This window comes from Rhinopithecus roxellana, chromosome 3, assembly GCF_007565055.1.
Source record: "Rhinopithecus roxellana isolate Shanxi Qingling chromosome 3, ASM756505v1, whole genome shotgun sequence".
NCBI classification, from domain to species: Eukaryota; Metazoa; Chordata; class Mammalia; order Primates; family Cercopithecidae; genus Rhinopithecus; species Rhinopithecus roxellana.
In genome coordinates, this window is record NC_044551.1 from 47,591,022 (window position 1) to 47,611,577 (window position 20,556).

Sequence of the window (20,556 nt, forward strand, 5' to 3'; positions counted from 1 at the left end):
GGACTTGATACTGAAAATAAAGATTAAATAAGAATGTGGCAGATATCAAGAGATTCAGGAAGAACATGGCTAATAAAAAAAGAATATTCAAAAAAATTTAGACTATCAGATAAAAGAGGAAGTGCTTTTTGATTTTATGCAAATGAAAAGATTTCAGAGAATTCTGAGGCATTGCATAGAATTCATAGGCTAAAACTATAAATGGATTTGTTAAAATATGCAAATTCATGACTGGATTGATACAATTAAAAAGTGGTTGCTCTAAGAAAAATCAGGATGTTTCATGGTAACGCAAAGAAGATGAACATGTCCTTCCACAATTTTCTTGGTGCCTGTTAGAAAACAGTGGTCTAAACAGACCAAAGTATTGCCCAATAGGGTAAAACTACCGATAGTAGAGCACCAACAGACTCAGGTGACATTCAACAGAATCCTTAATTTAGACTCTTATGAACAAAAGAAAGACTGGTAATTTTAAAAAGTATATTACTTTTGTTTTATGTGGTTTAGATAGTCACCACTGGCATGAAATGCCTTGTTCTAAAATAAATATCACAGGCTCAACAAGAATATTCTATTGGTGTTTCACAAAATTTCCTGAACGTAAGAATCAGCCAGGCCACTTATCACATTGATTTCTAGGCCCTTCCCCTGGAGATTCTATTTGCTACAAGGCCAGAAAATCTGCAGTTTGATGAGTGCCTCTGGGTGATCATTATGATTTAGATTATTTTGTGAAACACTAATGCAAAAAACCGTGAGTTCCTTGAAAGCCAGGACCAGGTCTTAATCATTACAAAAATCTAGTGCCTAGCACAGTTTCTGGGGTAGATTTGAGAATCAATAAACGTACATCATGGAAATTATAGTCTAAAACTTCTAATACTAGTAAGTGCAAACGTAAATGACTGATAGTTGTAGAATCTTCATATATGTACAAACGACCATCCCAGATGACTGAACTAAGGAATTCCCCTTCACCTATTTGGGATTTCTTTTTTCCTTATCCCTTAATGCCAAAACCTTGTGCTGTCTTATACTATTATCTCCCTGCAATCCACAAACCCTAATCCTCCTTCTGCCCCAGTGCAAATCTGGAGGTGAGGAGTGAGAATAAGGTAATCCCCTGTGGCTACGTCCCCAGCAGTCACACCCCCAGAGGCCCCATCCTGCTCCTCACCTGAAAGCCCCTGCCCTAGCTCCTGTGATGAAATGCCCCGGGTAGCCTTCCTACCTGAGGAAGGAAGAGGAACAAATACTGAGTCTAGGTTTTATTTTGAAATCCAGATAATTAATGTCTCAGTCCTAGTCTACAGTCCACTGGAACACAGGAACATTTACAGAATAACTTTTGAGGTATCTTAAAATTAGATATTTTCCTGTTTATTCACTATTTTTTATCCCCTTCCTGTTATGATTAGCATTTTGAAAAATTTAAAATGTTCACAAATGCTGAGATTGTACTAAGGAGGGGAGAATTCATAAGATTAACTGAGATTCCACAGGAGACCAGGGAGAGGAAAGAGAATCAGGGAGGCCAATTGCTAGGCCACTAGGAAGGAAAGCATGGCCAGAGGGCAGGCCTGAAATCTTAAGGTGCAGAGCCTCCCAAAGTGATGACTCTGAAGGACAATACTTTTGGCTGTTCAGGTTCTCTGTGTAAGAGTCTCATGACTTCATCACTTTTAAGATAAATGACGAATGAAACGATGAGGGGGTAGGAATATAAAGTGGGAGTTGGAACATAATGTAACATAAACGGCACAAAATGCACGGGCACAATTACACTAAAATGGGAATTAAGTGTATGGTTCCTGCTTGTGGCATGACTAGAGAGATCCAGTTCACATGAGATGGTTCAGCATGATGCAATTTATAAATACCACATGTACAAAATGAACCTAGAAATCAAAGAAAACCCGTTATATAAAAAATGGAGTGCACTGCTGGTTATATAAGGTTTAGTGTGTGAAAATACATACCTAAAGGAGCAATCATTCCAAAGTTAATGAAATGTTTCTGACTTAAAGCACAATACTTTTCTATATTAACCAATTTCAAAGATACCAGGCTGCTTATGATGAAAATCCTGTAAAGTACCGATAACCATGAAGATAAATGAAAATCTTAATAATAATTCCTTCTGATGCTCATCAAAAGTGACTGAGTTCAATCACAATACAGTAGCTCCACATTTCAAAATAATTCAAATTAACATCCTCATCAGCTGGCACACACAAAGTCTACTTTGGCAAAAGGGACAAAGAGTGACCCATTTTGTCATTTTTTTTCAATCTCTGGCTTCGATTTCGAAAAAGTTAGTTTATGACAGGGTAGCAGTTTCTGTGATTCAGGATCCTTTCTCTGCTGGAAACCAGGGTACATTTTTTTGCTACACAGAGGAAGCAGCTGATAGCAGAAGTTGGTGGGCTTATATCATAATTCATCAATGACTAAAATCTTTGTTTACTATACTGAATTTCTACCATGATTTAAAAATCCACCAGTAATTGTCTATGGCATTAAAAAACATTTTTGTCTTACCTAGTTCATTCATTGCATGTCTATGCTCTTCATCAAATGAAAGTTTCATTAGAACACACACAGCAGGACAGATCTGATGTTCAACAGGAGCTGGCACTGAAAATAAAATCAACATAAACCATAATGCTTTTTATTTAAAGAGCAATGATGTTTATTGTACTTTAAAAATATGCAGGGATCACTAGTATACCCCTAATCCATGGAATTTTAGTGGATCAACAAATATTTGCTGAAAGGACGAATAAATACTACAAATGTAGAACAAAAGGCTTTGTTTCCATAAAAATGTTTACCACTCATCTGCCCTTGACTAAGTCTCTTAGAATAAGTCTTAGAGGTTTATGCTATTACTCACATAGCTAATAATTTAAAATTATGTTGAGTATACAAAATAATAAAAACATTTTAGTATAAAATGATTTAATTTTGTTTATAATTTCTTTCTAAAAAAAAAAAACAAAACAAAAAACAAAATAGGGTCTTGCTCTGTTGCCCAGGCTCAAGTGGAATAATCACAGCTTTCACTGCAGCTTTGTATTCCTGGGCTCAAGTGACCTTCCTGCCTCAGCCTCCAGAGCAGCTAGGACTATAGGCATACCCCACAGCCCCTAGCTAATTTAAAAAATTTTTTGTAGAGATAAAGAGTCTTGCTATGTTGCCTAGGGTAGTCTCAAACTCCTGGCCTTAAGTGCCGCTCCTGCCCGGGCCTCCCAAAGTGCTGGAATTACAGGTACGAGCCACTGTTTATAATTTCTATTTAAACTACTATCATGAGTGTGGGTTAAAAGCACATGGTGCTGGGTGCGGTGGCTCACACCAGGAATCCCAGCACTTTGGAACACTGAAGTGGGCAGATCCTTGAGTTCAAGGAGTTCAAGAACAGCCTGGGAAACATGGCAAAACCCCATCTCTTTAAAAAAAAAAAAAAAAAATTAGTTGTTGTGGCGCATGCTTGTAGTCCCAGATACTCTCAGGAGGCTGAGATGGGAGGAGTGCTTGAGTCTGGGAGGTTGAGGCTGCAGTGAACTGTGATTGCACCACTGCATTATAGTCTGGGCGCTTGTGTGAGACCGTATCTCAATACAAACAGAAAAAAAAGCATATGGCTGTGTACAAATGTGATCTCTAATACAAAAAGTTAGACAGATATACTAGAGAGTAAACAGAAATTTCTAAAAAGGGTGTCCAAGAAAATGTACCTCCACATTCAATACTATGCACAAGGTTTCAAAACTCATTTGACATAATTTTTTAAAAAACATCTCAAAAGAAAATACTATTTTATTCTATTTAATTTTTTGAGAACAAATATCAAGAGTACAAAATGTGGGTCATTACATAATTGTGGATAGCCAAAGAAAACAATCCAGGAAGGCAATGTTCTCCCAGTAAAAATCTTACTAGTTCTCTCACCCTAGGACAAATAGATACGAAAGGCAATCCCTTTTTTCTTATTCTTTTTAAATTTTTTAAAAATGAGACAGTGTCTCACTATGCTGCCCAGCTGGTCTTAAACTCCTGGGCTCAAGCAATCCTCCTGTCTCAGCCTCCCAAAGTGCTAGGATTACAGGCATGAACCACCACACCTGGCCTTTCTTATTCTTGAACATTTTTAGATTTCAAATAAATTCAACTTCATACCTAAGCTTAAAAAAATCTGCTACAGCTTCATAAGTCATGTTTGCATCATCTCCTCTTCACATCAATAGGCTGATACAGTAGAATCATCTACTTGTAGTGCACATGTGTGTGTGTGTGTCAGTTCTTATCAGGTGAAAGGAAGGTCTTACCTTACATACTTACTGCTTTTGGTTGTTGGCTACAGGAATGAAGTAAGTTATATCCCTACAGGTCCTAACTCCCATGCTGCTCCTGAGGGAGCGGGGCTGGTGTCTAAGGGTCCCTTCCTGAGTGAAGAGCTGGGTGGATTATCACTCCCAGCAACTGGGGCCCACTGTCTACAGCTGGATGGTACAGTAGGAAGAGCACTGAGCTGAGAGTCAGGAGATCTGGGCTCTGTTCCTGGGTCTACCACTTACTAGGTGTGAGGGCCATGGTTAAGTCCTTTAGTTCTTCTGAGCCTCAGTTTTTTCATCTGTAAAATGGAGATAATACCTTCCCTTCCTACTTCACTAGGTTGTTGTGAGGAGCAAATAATATAACAGATGTAACAATGCTCTGTGTCCCCTGAATATAATGATATGCAAATGTAAAATATTATGATTTGGACACTAATGGCTGAAGGAACTTACGTAAAGTCACTTTCATCTATGAAATGAGCTTCAGCTATGAAGTGAAAGATGGGCAACATAATTGCTCAAGTTCTTTCTAGCTCTACTAAGGCCCTACTATGCTATGATAGTATAAATTTCTCTTGACTTACTGTTCTTATAGTAATGCACATAACATTTCCTTTGCTAAATTTTTCTAGGGAAATATAGACTTAATCTTTTAAACATGATAGTAGCACAAATGGCTGATGTGAATTTCCTCCTCTTAGTCATAAAGACAGCATATTAACTAAAAATGTTTTCTATTTAAAAATTTCACATTTGCTTTGAAACATGCACTATGATGTACAACAAAGAGAACATACTTGGATTTTTGTCCTGGTCCATGCCTTGTTCATGAGCTTCCTGCCACTCCCAACAGGTTTCACAGTAAGCGCGTATCTGTTCCAAAAGATGAAGGACTCGGATTTCACGCCTGCCTCTCTTGTCATCAGGCTGTGAGTGAATGATGTTGTGGAGTGCTGCACTGGCCCTGGCCCGAGCCTCTTTACTGCCCCGGGAATTTCCCAACAATACAGAGTCTTTGTCATTGCCATGTAAAAGCTGGATGAGGAGAGGAAGACATCCAGACTGTCGCATGGATATACAGCTGTCTTGGGAGCTAGACATAGCTAGCAAAGTTCGCGACATATCATCCTTATCATGAGTACCAAGCATTGACAACAATGAATACACCATTTCCACCTGTGGGCCAAATGAGTTTAGAAACAAAATTATGACTTTAATATCCAAAAGCCAAAAACCAATTAAGTGATGAATGGGATATTTACTATAACTCTAAAAAAACAAAACAACCCCCCCCCCCAAAAAAAAAAAACCCAAAAACCTTTCCAGGATGAAGTAATCAGTGTTATTTCAAAATCTATGTATCATCACCAATTTGTTTATGTGAGTAAATGAGTGGTAAAATACAGTATTAAAATAAAAACTAGGTTTTTGCATACTCACTAACTGTTAGTGCTGTTTGCCTAGATCAGTTGGTGCTAATCCACTGACTATAATCAGGGAAAAACAACTGATTTCACACACATAGAGAATGTAGTTTAGCTAAATTCTCTACAGAATTTAAAATTTTATCTTATTTCTTTTAATCTATACCCATAAGCAACAAATAGAAAACATTTCTGCAACAATTGTAAGTACTAATTCTCAGCAATCATTAATTCTCATCAGATGATAATATTGTTAAAATTATATGATTATAAATTTAAAAATGTTTTGTCATAAAAAGGAAAATGCCATGATCATACAGAGTGAGAGCCAGGATTTGTAGTTAGTTTTTTAAAAAGCAACTAGTAAGTACTAATTACTCTTTGACAATAAATTCTAAGTACTTACTTAGAAGCAAATTAGAAACAGGAAAATGGCACCCAGTTATCCTGGACCATGGTCCACTCATTTTAAAGCTACAGGGTATTACATAAAAGAAGAGGCTATTATATAAAGAATGCATCATCTCCATAACTCAGTGGTTCTCAATTCGGGGCAATTTTACCCCCATCAGGACACATTTGACAACATCTTGGGGACATTTTTGGTTGTCTCAATTGCAGGACAGGTATTTTAGGGGAATCTAGTGGGTAGGCATCAGGGATGTTACTATACATTCTACAATGCAACAAATAATTATCCAGCCAATAGTGCTGAGGTTTAGAAATGCTGCTTTAAATGTGTAAATACACACATACCTTTAGATATGAAAATTTTAGGAAGGCAGTATAGGACTGTGGATAAATGGGTTTTCATCGGAGCTAGGCTCAAATTTTGGCTCCACCTCTTAGGAGCAAGCTGTGGTGCTATTATTGTCAAGCTATTTGATTTCTCTGAGCCTCAGTTTTCTGAGCTGCAAAATGGAGAAATTTACCTACCTAACAATGTTTTCTCCATTAACATGAAATAAAATAATACATGTATAGGACAGTAGTTGGCATTCAAAATACATACTAGGGTCTTAATATTATCATGCATAAATGACTTCAAAAAGAAACAGTATTCTAATTGCCAGTTTTCATACAATAGTGCTCTTGAATATTCAAGATTTTCTTTACAGTAAAAACTACATGTTGAGGTTAGACAGATCTGAAATTAAATTTCCATGCCTAAAACTTTTTTTGCTTGTTTTCTCATTTAGAGAAATATGAATACTTCACAGAATTTTAGAGGGGACCAGAGATAATGTACACACAACTCCTGGCACAGTTACTGGCATATAAGAGGTTCCAAGAAGTATAAACAGGATTAAGCCTCATAGTGAGAATATCATTGATTATTCTAAAAATCATTACTTAAATCAACATTAGTTATTTCAGTAATATATTTCCCAAGAGCTATTATATTATTTACAGTAAAGAAAGAGTATATAGAGTATGCTGTGAAAACAATTAATGGAATTCGAGTTAACCAAAAATACATTGTTTAGTAATATTAGAATTTCATTTCATCTTAGTTAATTTAAAAATCTCTGACGGGCCAGGTGCAGTCGCTCACGCCTGTAATCCCAGCACTTTGGGAGGTGGAGACGGGTGCATCACCTGAGGTCAGGTGTTCGAAACTAGCCTGGCCAACATGGCGAAACCTCATCTCTACAAAAAATACAAAAAAATTAGACAGGTGTGGTGGCATGCACCTGTAATCCCAGCTACTCAAGAGGCGGAGGCAGCAGAATCGCCTGAACCCAGGAGGCGGAGGTTGCAGTGAGCCAAGATCGTGCCACTGTACTCCAGCCTGGGCAACAGAGCAAGACTCTGTTTCAAAAAATAAAAAAAAATAAAATAAAATCTCTGACTTTAAAATAATAAAGTAACTATATTTTCCTTTTTTTTTTTTTTTTGAAATGGAGTTTTGCTCTTGTTCCCCAGGCTGGAGTGCAATGGTACAATCTCGGCTCATTGCAACCTCTGCCTCCCAGGTTCAAGCAATTCTCCTGCCTCAGCCTCTCGAGTAACTGGGATTACAGCCATGTGCCACTACGCCCAGCTAATTGTGTATTTTTAGTAGAGACGGAGTTTCACCACGTTGGTCAGGCTGGTTTTGAACTCCTGGCCTCACATGATCCACCCATTTCGGCCTTCCAAATTTCTGGGATTACAGGCGTGAGCCACCACATCTGGTCTAAAGTAAATATTTTTCTTTTCAAACGCTATTCCCAAATCCTAAAATATTTGCTAGCATCTAAGAAAGATACTCTAAGAAAACTCACTTATCAGCATGAAATAACACTCAACTTCAACAACTTTTCCATTCACCTCAATACATATTTACTCACGTGCAGGCACCGTGTTAGACACAGCAAAAGGCAAGTAAAAAAACATTTCTTTATTTCCAAAAGGCAGGTTCATGCAAATTGTTAGTGATTCAAATGAGGTAGATGGATCACATGGGGAGGTAAGAGGACCTTGGGAATCAGAAAATGTTTTGTAAAAAAGCAAAGCCCAAGAAGAGTTTTGAAGGCTGGCTAGGATTCTGACAGACATTTATGGTGGTCCCCACCAGTGCAGGCAAGGAAGGGAGGCGGAAAGTCACAGGGAGTGTTCAGGAAGAAGGAAGTGAGCCAGTTTGGCTGGAACTCAGTATTCTTGCAGATAAGTGGATGGAAAGACTGAAAAAGAATTAAAAATTAGGTAATCTGGCACTTTTTATAATCCTGATTTTCCCTTTGTTTATGCTTCTTTGTATAAAAAGATATCATTTCTTTAAGAGACTGTGAATCAGAATTCTCCACTAGAAAGTGGTGTGATCTCAGCTCACTGCAACCTCTGCCTCCTGGGTTCAAACTATTCTCATGCCTCAGCCTCCTAAGTAGCTGGGACCACAGGTGTGTGCCACCACGCCAGCTAATTTTTGTATTTTTAGTAGAGATGGGGTTTTGATATGTTGCCCAGGCTGGTCTTGAACTCCTGGCCTCAAGTGATCCACCTGCCTTGGCCTCCCCAAATGCTGGGATTACAGGTGTGAGCCACTGCGCCTGGCCAAGAATATCTTAGCAAAGTATTCATGGCATTAGTGACCAGGGTTTGTAATCTTCTGTTACCTTGGTTCCCAGATGACTTGTCAGCCTTCGAGGTGCAGAGTGTGTGCTACTAGAACTCAAAACACTGGCTGTTTCGTGGTCCATTCGTGTAGTTGAACCCTAAAAATTAAGCAAATTATAGACAGTATAATTTAGACTATAGGTAAATACAGATAACTTCATGTTAAGGTACTCCAAATGAAGTGTCTTTATGATAAAGAAATAAATACATCATAAAAAGTATGACCATTATAACTGTTCAAACTATTTTTTACCTATAAGCTTACTAAGTATATTTTAGAGAAAAACTAAAGAAAAGAGGGTTTCTTGCATATGAGCATTAAACTGCAGTATGGACTTAACCAAAGACTGAAGAAATTCTAGGGTAGTAATTTTTCATAGATCAAAATAAATAAAACCACATTCAGATAAGTTCACTGATGAAAAGCAATGAAGAAGTGTTCAAATTCTGAAATGCACCAAATTGCCAGAAAACTAAGTATGAATTTGCTATAGTCCAAGTTCTCTAAGATCTCACAGTTTAGAAAGGGCTGTTTGAAACTTTTACTGGAGAAAGACATGAAAAAAATAAATGACCGCAGTACAATATAATATAAACACCACAGCAGAAGAATGAACAAAATACTGAGGGAAAACAGGAAGAAAGAAATTACTGCTTAGGGACTATTAGAGGCTGTAACAGTTAAGGTAGGCATTTTGCGACAGGAGACTGATGGAAGAGACTGTGCAAAGGTACAAATACGGAGAGCGTGGAGTGTTTCAATGTAATGTGAATAGAACACAAGGTGTATGGTCAGAGATAAAGATTGGGTTAAATCAATAAGTATCTTGTGTCATTTCAAAGACGTTGCTGTCAAGCTGTGGAGTCACTGGACTTCAGGCAGGAGAATGGTACAATCAAGAATTATGTCTTAAAAACAGCATGGAGAGATCACAGGTAGGAAATGAGGGAGAGGATATTTTCAGTAGTTGAGTGGTTCTGAGGGCACAAACTAAGGCAGTGATAATAGAGAAGTGGAGATGCTATTGAAGGATATTCAAGCAGTCAAATTAATTGGCTTGAATAACTTGACTGGATGTGAGTAAAGAGAGGCTGGGAGTCAAGGATAACTTGGAGGTGCCAAGCTTGGATAAATGGATAAGTAATGATGCTATTAATGGATATCAGAAACTCAGAAATAAATGATGGCTTTCATTTGGGAACTGAGCTCACTTTTGAATCTGACATCCAGTAAGAATGCCCAATGGGCATCTGAAAACACAGGATGCAACTCTGGACAGGAGCTGGAGTTGCAGATAAATATCTGGGACCCCATAGCTAAATCCATTCATTAATAATTAAGGAAATGACTCTAAGAATAGTGTCAGCAATATTTGCAAGCACTCTTTTGCAGTTCTCAACCTTGCAAAACGAAAAGCTAAAATGCAAGTTATTTGAGGACAGAAACTTTATTCTGTTCACTGCTGCATTCTTAGTACCAAGGGTGATCTTAGGATTAGTAGGTATCCACAAAATATTTGTTGAATTATAAATAAATGAGAAGCTATTAGTCAAATCCATAAGAATGTCAAGATGCAGGACATCATTTGAATTGTCTTTCAGATATACATGCTCTGGCTAATTGGAGAAGGGAAAGAGAAAACCACAATGGGAGTAAAAGGTTCTGAGGACCGTAAGATGGCACCTCCTACTCTAGAGGGTACAAGGGGTAGAATTTTGGAACCAACACACCTTATAATTTCCTTTTGTGCATAAACTTCACTTTTGGTGATTTTTTCTTCTTTCTTTCTCTCTCTCTCTCTTTTTTTTTTTTTTTTTTTTTAGAGATGGGGTTTCACTATGTTGCCCAGGCTGGCCTTGAACTCTTGGGCTCAAGTGATCCACTCACCTCAGCCTCCAGAGTAGCTGGGACTACAGGAATGAGCCTATGAGCCTAGCTATGGTGACGTATTAGAAACTTTTCTTCTCTGTTAGCTAGCAACCTAAACTGTTTGCCAGTTAATTTCCACTTTGGTAGACAACATAGGAAACTGCTAACAATGCATTCCTAAGTGATTTGTCAGGATTTTAACCAAGTAATAATTAAGTGCTCATACAGAGATTTCTGAATTCTTCATAAATCCCTTGTTCAAATTTGTTATAAATTTGTTATAAAGTCCTTAAATAGGTGATACTCCAAAGTTATTTTTTATGAGGGCTGCTTAGAACTTCTGTATAAGTCATGTTATAAGCCAAGGTGAGGTTTTCCTGGCTAGTGCACAAAACTATTTTAGATCATCATTCACAATAATTAGCTATTTTAGATCAGCATTTTTAAGAGAAAACTACATTTGTCAAAACTCATTCAACTGTACACTTAAAATGGATACATTTTATCACATACTAATCTTTCTTCAATAAAAGTGATCTTTAAAAAATCCTAACTTGAGAGGTTTTTAAAAATATGTCCCCATATAAAAGTAAGAAAATCCATTCTTCATTTTATTCATACTCACATAGGGAAGTCTGGGGTTGGACTGAGAATACTAGCTCAGAGTCCAGAGTGGCTCCCCTTTCCAGTCTCTACTTCCTTTGTGGGTCTGGACTCTTTATGCTGATTAGTCCTTCAGGGACACTTCTAGGACAAAACTAATTACTAATCCTCCTTAGGGAAGGGAAAAGGGGCATCAAGGAAAGACTCATCTTACATCTCTTTCCACTGCCACCAGCTACTGACTGCTTCTGGAATGGTCTTTAAATCCACATGCAACCAAGCAACAAATATTTTCCGAGCCCCTGCTACTTTCCAGGTAGTATGCTAGTCACCAGGGATATAACTAAGACATTCTCACCCAGAATCTAGATGAGAAGCTGAACATGAAAATACGTGTGGGTAAGTGCTTTGACAGAAACTGTATGAACACACGGGAAGACACACAATTCAGTCTTGCTTCCTGAAAAAGTGGCATCTGAATTTGGACTTGAACCATGAGGAGTAATTTAGTTAATAATAATAATGAGGGAGATTAGCCACAGGGCAGCCCAGGCAGAGGCAGAGGCATAAGCAAGGGTCAGAAAGAACATGGTATATTTGTGTTTGTGTATGTGTGGAGAAGAAGGGGAGGGAGAACCACAAATAAATCTGAACATAAGGAGCTCACTCTGGTTGTAATTAATAGAGGTAGATCTGAGGGACCGAGACTCCGGCTAAGGAGGATAGTTGGGGCTTTTTTAGTAAATTCAGACAAGGAACCTTTTTCTTGGTCTATAGAAGGGAAATGAGTCTTTGTCCTGAAGCAAACACACAATCTTTGAAGATGTCTAAATATCTTTACTGTTTGTAGGTAGCCTCCGAGACAGATCTTTGCCTCCTGGTATTCATGCCCTTTTGTAATTCCTTCCCCTTTAGTCTTGGCTAGATTTACTGACTTGCTTCTAGTGAATAAAATGCTACAGAGGTGATGAGAAGCACTCTCAAGGTAAGGTTACAAAGATGTGGCTTCCATCTTGGGCACCTCTCTTGTTCCCTCTGAGGGAAGCCAGTTACTATCTGTGAACTGCCCTGTGGTGAGGCCCATGTAACAAGGAACTGATGTCTCTCTGGCTGACACCCAATGAGGATCTGAGGCCTTCAATAGCCATAAGAGAGCTTAGAAGCAGATCCTCCCCTGGTTATGCCCTGAGATGAATGCAGCCCCAGCCAATACCCTGAAGTCTTGTGGGAAACCCTGAACCAGAGACAGGCAGCTCAGCTGCACCAGGATTTGTGATCCAAAGAAGCAAAAATAAGTGTCTACTAATGCTGTTAAGTTTTGGGGGCAATTTGTTATCCAGCAATAGCTAACTAATGTACTACTTGAAACAAAAGAAAACAGGAGGTTTAACTATGAAACGAGGGAAAACTTGTTTCCACAATAAAACATGTTTCTGACATTCATTTCAGTGTAGACACCAAATATTTTCTAAGCTTCAGTCTTAGTTATCTTCCTATGTAGCTCCTGGATTTTGAGACACTCCTCATTCCCCAACTGTCTCAGGAGAAATTTAGATGTATTTATTATTAGGAGATACCAAGGGGTACACATACCTGTACTCTCTATGAGCCTAGAACTTGGTCCATGAGAATCTTTCTTGGGTGTTTTATTAAGGCTAGACCTGACCAACTTCTTTCAGAGTGACTTTCAGAGGGACTAGAGTCTCCCTATCCACAAGAAATGGTTAATAACTTCCTAAGAATTGTTTCCCACCCAACTCATAACTAAATTCTGAAGAAACTTGAGTGTGATGGACTTTCTCACAACCTCAAGACCTGCTAAGTCAGTCATGATTGCACATCCCTTGAATCAGCCTTGCTCACTGTCCAAAGATAGAAGCACTTGCTGTATCATTCCTGACTCTCAGTGTCAAACTGTGTGAGACCCTATTTCCCACTGTCCTTTTTCCTATCCAACCTTCCTGTAGAATCCACGTTAAATGCTTTATAAATATGCATATATCCTCAACTTTTTACTTCATGCTCCTTTTATTTCCTGGTCTTCAACTTTCTCTAAGATGTTGCTTTTTTTTTTTTTTTTTTTTTTTTTTGAGATGCAGTCTTGCTCTGTTGCCCAGGCTGGAGTGCAGTGGCGTGATCTCAGCTCACTACCAGCTCTGGCTCCCAGGTTCAAGTGACTCTCCTGCCTCAGCCTCCAGAGTAGCTGGGATTATAGGCATGTGCCACCACTCCTGGGTAATTTTTGTATTTTCAGTAGAGACAGGGTTTCACCATGTTGACCAGGCTGGTCTCAAACTCCTGACCACAAGTAAGACATTGCTTCTTTGAAATGACTAGTAAATCCAACGTATTTCTATATATTTCAGGTTGGATTTCTTGTGGTTATCACTTTCATAATTCTCTTCCTAGTTTTTGACAGCTTTGCCCTGCAGTTATTCTATCCCACTTGTCTGGAAACATTGCAACTACAGATGAATCCAACTGTCTGTTTTCTCTACACCCTGACATGAACTGCCGGGCAGCATTCAAGAAATGTGAGCGTGTGAGAAACTTACGTAACTCAGTAGGATGCTGTCGATATACATTTATGGTCACCAATACACCTAGATCCTCCATGCCATAACTGCCATCTTTTTGTTTCCCTTGTCAGCTCTCCTTTCTTTGGCTATTTCTGATATCCCTCATTTTGTATTATACAAAACTGTGGCTCTTCTTCTCTTACTGCATATAACTTCTACTTTATAGAAAAATAGAAGCCAACAGACAAAATTTCCTCAACTTCTTGCTAACCAGAACCTTAAAATTACCTGCTTATATATCCATCTCCACCTTCTGCTGTGACATCAGAGATCCCCCCCTTCTATCTAAGGTCCATCCCTTTAGATGTGCTCTGGATCCTTTCTCTCCCCATTTCTCTTTGATCTTAGTGATCTTCAACTCTTCTCTACTGGCTCCTTTCCATCAGCATTCAAACATCCTCATCTTTTCTATCTTAAAAAACTGAAATAAATTTTCTCTCAAACTTATAGTCTGTATCAGTTAATGATCTTTTCTCTCTTGGGCAGTTCACATCTAGACATCTTTACAGTTAGCTAAAATTGCTTTCTTCTACTTTTTGTTTTGAGATGGAGTCTTGCTCTGTCGCCAGGCTGAAGTGCAGTGGCAGGATCTCGGCTCACTGCAACCTCTGCCTCCTGGGTTTAAGCGATTCTCCTGCCTCAGCCTCCCGAGTAGCTGGGATTACAGGCACACGCCGCCAAGTCCAGCTAATTTTTGTATTTTTAGTAGAGACGGGTTTTACCATGTTGGTCAGGATGGTCTTGATCTCCTGACCTCATGATCCGCCCATCTCGGCCTCCCAAAGTGCTGGGTTACAGGCGTGAGCCATCATGCCTGGCTGCTCTCTTCTACTTTTTAATCTTCCATTTAACTTCAACTCACTCCAATATAATACAGTAGGAAAGAAGGCCCAAGGAAATTGCATTTGACAAGATCAGCAATGAACAATTTTTTGTGTGTGTGTGTGTGAAACCCAAGGTGATTTTTTAGTCCTCATGGCAATTGTGGAAATTGTTAAGTATTCCCTCTTTTTTGGAACAATATTATTCTACTGCTTTGGAATTTTAGCCTAGGTATTCATCTTCTTACTGTATACTCACTGGGGATGTAAAAATCTTTAATACCTTTAATTACCAATTCTTTACCTTTCCTCTCAGTTCCAAATCTAATAGCCTACCTCACATTTCTACTTTATGTGTTTATTTTTTTGAGCCAGGGTCTCACTCTGTTGCCTAGGCTGGAGTGCAGTGGCATGATCTCAGCTCACTGCAGTCTTGACTTTCCAGGGTCAGATAATCCACCTCAGCCTCCCAAGTAGCTGGGACCGCAGGCACATGCCACCACGCCTGAGTAATTTTTTTTTTTTTTTTTTTTTTTTTTGTATTTTTTGTAGAGACAGGGTCTCCCTATGTTGCCGAGACTGGTCTCAAACTCTTGGGTTCAAGTGATTCACCTGCCTTTGCTTCCGAAAGTGCTGGGATTATAGGTGTGAGCTACTGCACCCAGCTGCATTTCTGCTTTGATGTCTCAGACCTAACATCTTTAAAGTTAAACTTAACATTTTTTCAAAACTAGACTCTTATTTTCTCTCACAAACCTCCTCCTTATCTAGCGTTATTACTAAAATGCATCACTACCCTTCTAGCTGCCTAACAGAAACCTAGGAGTAATTCTTGACTTCTCCTTCCCCGTAAACACTCATATCCAATCCCTAAGCTTGACTGATTCTACTTCTTGAATATTCTCAGATACTGAAATCTACCAATTTATAGGACATACAGATTATAAAGAAACATGTTGAAGTATATCATGGGGAGTTATCAGCAAAACTGAGAGTATGAGACACTATAAAAAAAAACCTTTGGAAGCCAGGCATGATGGCTCACACCTGTAATCCCAGCAACTCAGGAGGCTGAGGCAGAAGGGCTGCTTGAGATCAGTTTGAGTTCAAGACCAGCCTGGGGAACAGAAGGAGGCCTAGGGCATGGTGGTGAGCACCTATAGTGCCAGCTACTCGAGAGGATTGCTTGAGCCCAGGTGTTCAAGGGTGCAGTGAGCTGTCATTGTGCCACCACACTCTAGCCTGGGTGACAGAGTGAGATCCTGGCTAAAAAAACAAAAACAAAAATAAAACCCTAGGAAACCATAAAGAAAAAAGAAAAACAACTTTAGTTCTTCAATAACTAAGTGGCCATAAAACAGAAAGAAGGAACGTACAGATTAGAATGACATCAGAGATATACTAATTCCTGTTCACGGACCTTATCTGGACCCTGAGGCAAATAAACTGTGAAAAAGACATGAAACAACTGCAAGTTTGAATACTGACTGGATAGATGATGCTATTAAAACAATTACTGTCAGAGTCTTTGGAGATGTAATAATGGCACTGCAGTTATTTATTTTTTATTTTTTAATTTTTTTGAGACAGAGTCTCACTTTCTTGCTCAGGCCAGAGTGCAGTGGCGCTATCTTGGTTCACTGCAACCTCTGCCTCCCGGATTCAAGTGACTCTCCTGCCTCAGCTTCCCGAGTACCTGGGACTACAGGTGCGCACCACCACTCCTGGCTAATTTTTGTATTTTCAGTGGAGACAGGGTTTCACCATGTTGGCCAGGCTGGTCTCGAACTCCTGACCTCAAGTTATCCGCTCGCCCTGGCCGCCAGAAATGCTGAGATTAGAGGTGTGAGCCACCGCACCTGGCCAGTTATGTATTTCTAATAAGTACTTTCATCTTTTGTAAATACACAGTGAAATAGGGAAGAAGTGATGATGATGCCTGGAATCTTGTTAAAAAGTAAATTGGGAGGTTAAGGTGAATGGGTTACATGTGGATATGAATCACTATATTATTGTCTTTGTATATGTTTAAAATTTTCCATAAGAAAAAGTTTTAAAAACCAGTGGCAGTAGAGTGGGTTTTTCTATCATTGTATCTTTTTCCCACTTTTAATTGAACTTTATTATTATATACTGGCTATTACCAGAGACCTGGTTCTAAATTTCAAATAGAAAAGTTGGGGTTGCTTGAAAAAAAGAAAAAATAGTGAAAGAAAAATTCCATATCTATAAAAACTTCCATATCTATAAACCATATATAGATAGGAAAAGATATCTCAGAAGTATTATTAAGTGACAAGAGTAAGTTGTAGTATAGTATAAAAAATAATGTTTATATAAAAAATTATATAACGTTGATTCAAAAGTAACAATGTAACTTATAAAAAGAATAAAAAGTACTGGAAAAACTAATTTCTTAAATTCCCCAAATAACAAATTACAAAAACCCAGAACTCTCTAACATAAAATTACCATAGTAAACTGTAAAATTATAATTGTCATAGAAACACTCTGACGTACAGAAGATATTTGGTTAGAACTTTCCAAGGGCTGGGCATGGTGGTGCATGCCTGCAGTCCCAGCACTTTGGTTTTACCTTTTTTTTTTTTTCTTGAGACAGAGTCTTGTTCTGTTACCCAGGCTGGAGTGCAGTGGCACAATCTCAACTCACTGCAACCTCCGCCTCCCGGGTTCAAGCGATTTTCCTGCCTCAGCCTCCCAAGTAGCTGGGATTACAGGTGCATGCCACCAAGCCCGGCTAATTTTTGTATTTTTAGTAGAAACGAGGTTTTGCCATGTTGGCCAGGCTGGTCTTGAACTCCTGACCTCAAGTGATCCACCCATCTCAGCCTCCCAAAGTGCTGGGATTACATGTGTGAGCATCGTGCCCAGCCAATCCCAGCACTTTGGGAGGCCAATGTTGGAGGATTACTTGAGCTTGGGAATTGAAAACCAGCCTAGACAACAAAGTGAGATCCTGTGTCTATAAAAAATTAAAAAATCAGCCAGGCGCAGTGGTATGCACTTGTGGTCCCAGCTATCCAAAAGGCTGAGGTGGAAGAATCACTTCAGCCTGGGAGACAGAGATTACAATGAGCCGAGATTGCACCACTGTACTCCCGTCAGAGTACAGTGACAGAGTGAGACCCTGTCTCAAAAAATAAACAAATAAATAAATAAAGTTGAGAACCAACTAATAAATAAATTATACACATAGTTATATGCTAAGCAAACAGGGATCTGGCCTGTATAATTTACTCCTAAGCTTTTCCTTCCATTTAACTTCCATGAGAGAGTAAAAACAGATCAAGAAACCCTTTATTTAGCAGGGATATTAGCCTTCCACACACCAAATATTTATTGTTATCTACTATTTATCAGGGACTGTGAGGGTATGAAAATAACAAAACTAGATAGAATGCGTGCCATTCTGGAGCATACAGTCTAGTGGGGGAAACAAAAATACTAATCAAGTCATCACACAATTAATGTAAAACTGCAAATGTAGTAGTCTTCAAAGGAGAGCAACATGCTGTGACAGCCTATGACAGTGAGATTTGATCTATTCGAGCCTCTCTGAGAAACTGGTGCTTAAGCTCCAACACACATGAACTGGTGCTAACTGAGCAAAATGGGATGAACCAAGCACTACATGGAACAGTTATAGATGTGCACAGGCTGTGGTAGGAGAAGGCCCAGTAAATATGAGGTACTGAGAGAAGGCCAGTATGGAGATGTGAGAGCAAGATGAGACATAAAGTTGACAAGATAGATAGGGGCCAGGTTGCCTGAGTCACAATAAATGGTTATCATTTTTCTAACAATCAAGGAAAGCCAATGAAGGATTTTCCAAAAAGAATGATTGTGGGCAGGAAACCAGGTGAGAGAAGGGGTAGAATACATTCCCACGTGGTGGTGAAGAGAATTACTCTAGGACAAAACTTTGGCAGAGCATACTACTGTGATCCTGAGAAAGTCAAAGAGACTGATTTTCATTTTCAGTTAGTGTTGGTGGCTTTTGTCTTTTGAGCAAATAATAAAACAAAACAAACTAATCAACCCCAAGAGGCGGTCATACGTATAGATCCTATTTAGATGAAAGGACTATTGGAATAACAAATCATGGTCCCACAGACACAGGTCGCACATTTACATCAGGATCTCGAAATAGCTGCAATATTGTTTTAAAGCAGTGACTGAAGACATGATTGTATATTTAGAAAACCCCATCGTCTCAGCCCAAAATCTCCTTAAGCTGATAAGCAACTTCAGCAAAGTCTCAGGATACAAAATTAATGTGCAAAAGTCACTAGCATTCGTATACACCAATAACAGACAAACAGAGAGCCAAATCATGAGTGAACTCCCATTCACAATTGCTTCAAAGAGAATAAAATACCTAGGAATCCAACTTACAAGGGATGTGAAGGACCTCTTCAAGGAGAACTACAAACCACTGCTCAATGAAATAAAAGAGGACACAAACAAATAGAAGAACATTCCATGCTCATGGATAGGAAGAATCAGTATTGTGAAAATGGCCATACTGCCCAAGGTAATTTATAGATGCAATGCCATCTCCATTAAGCTACCAATGACTTTCTTCACAGAATTGGAAAAAACTTCAAGTTCATATGGAACCAAAGAAGAGCCCGCATTGCCAAGACAGTCCTAAGCCAAAAGAACAAAGCTGGAGGCATCACGCTACCTGACTTCAAACTATATTACAAGGCTACAGTAACCAAAACAGCATGGTACTGGTACCAAAACAGAGATATAGACCAATGGAACAGAACAGAGCCCTCAGAAATAATACTACACATCTACAACCATCTGATCTTTGACAAACCTGACAAAAACAAGAAATGGGGAAAGGATTCTCTATTTAATAAATGGTGCTAGGAAATCTGGCTAGTCATAAGTAGAAAGCGGAAACTGGATCCCTTCCTTACACCTTACACAAAAATTAATTCAAGATGGATTAGAGACTTAAATGTTAGACCTAAAACCATAAAAACCCAGAAGAAAACCCAGGCAATACCATTCAGGACATAGGCATGGGCAAGGACTTCATGTCTAAAACACCAAAGCAACGGCAACAAAAGCCAAAATTGACAAATGGGATCTAATTAAACTAAAGAGCTTCTGCACAGCAAAAGAAACTACCATCAGAGTGAACAGGCAACCTACAGAATGGGAGAAAATGTATGCAATCTACTCATCTGACAAAGGGCTAATATACAGAACCTACAAAGAACTCAAACAAATTTACAAGAAAAAAGCAAACAACCCCATCAAAAAGTGGGCAAAGGATATGAACAACACTTCTCAAAAGAAGACATTTATGCAGCCAACAGACACATGAAAAAATGCTCATCATCACTGGCCATCAGAGAAATGCAAATCAAAACCACAATGAGATACCATCTCACACCAGTTAGAACGGCAATCATTAAAAAGTCAGGAAACAACAGGTACTGGAGAGGATGTAGAGAAATAGGAACACTTTTACACTGTTGGTGGGTCTGTAAACTAGTTCAACCATTGTGTAAGACAGTGTGGCGATTCCTCAAGGATCTAGAACTAGAAATACCATTTGACCCAGCCATCCCATTACTGGGTATATACCCAAAGGATTATAAATCACGCTGCTATAAAGACATATGCACACGTATGTCTATTGAGGCACTATTCACAATAGCAAAGACTTGGAACCAACCCAAATGGCCATCAATGATAGACTGGATTAAGAAAATGTGGCACATATACACCATGGAATACTATGCAGTCATAAAAAGGATGAGTTCGTGTCCTTTG

At 38.9% G+C, this 20,556-nt stretch overlaps 1 protein-coding gene across 4 annotated transcripts in view; it reads right to left on the reverse strand.

Annotated features, from left to right (window-relative positions):
• APC (APC regulator of WNT signaling pathway) overlaps positions 1–20,556 on the reverse strand; it is a 163,766-nt gene that overhangs the window by 25,562 nt on the left and 117,648 nt on the right. Inside the window, exons 9-12 of one of the 4 annotated variants that reach the window (XM_030926976.1) lie at positions 8,866–8,964; positions 5,141–5,216; positions 2,545–2,640; positions 1,181–1,234 (exon numbers count right to left, since the gene is read on the reverse strand). In XM_030926976.1, the coding sequence (XP_030782836.1) occupies positions 1,181–1,234; positions 2,545–2,640; positions 5,141–5,216; positions 8,866–8,964 (325 nt within the window). Of the gene's footprint in view, positions 1–1,180; positions 1,235–2,544; positions 2,641–5,140; positions 5,520–8,865; positions 8,965–20,556 lie in introns of all 4 variants that reach the window. The other 3 variants (XM_030926974.1, XM_030926975.1, XM_030926977.1) reach the window with 3 other exon arrangements.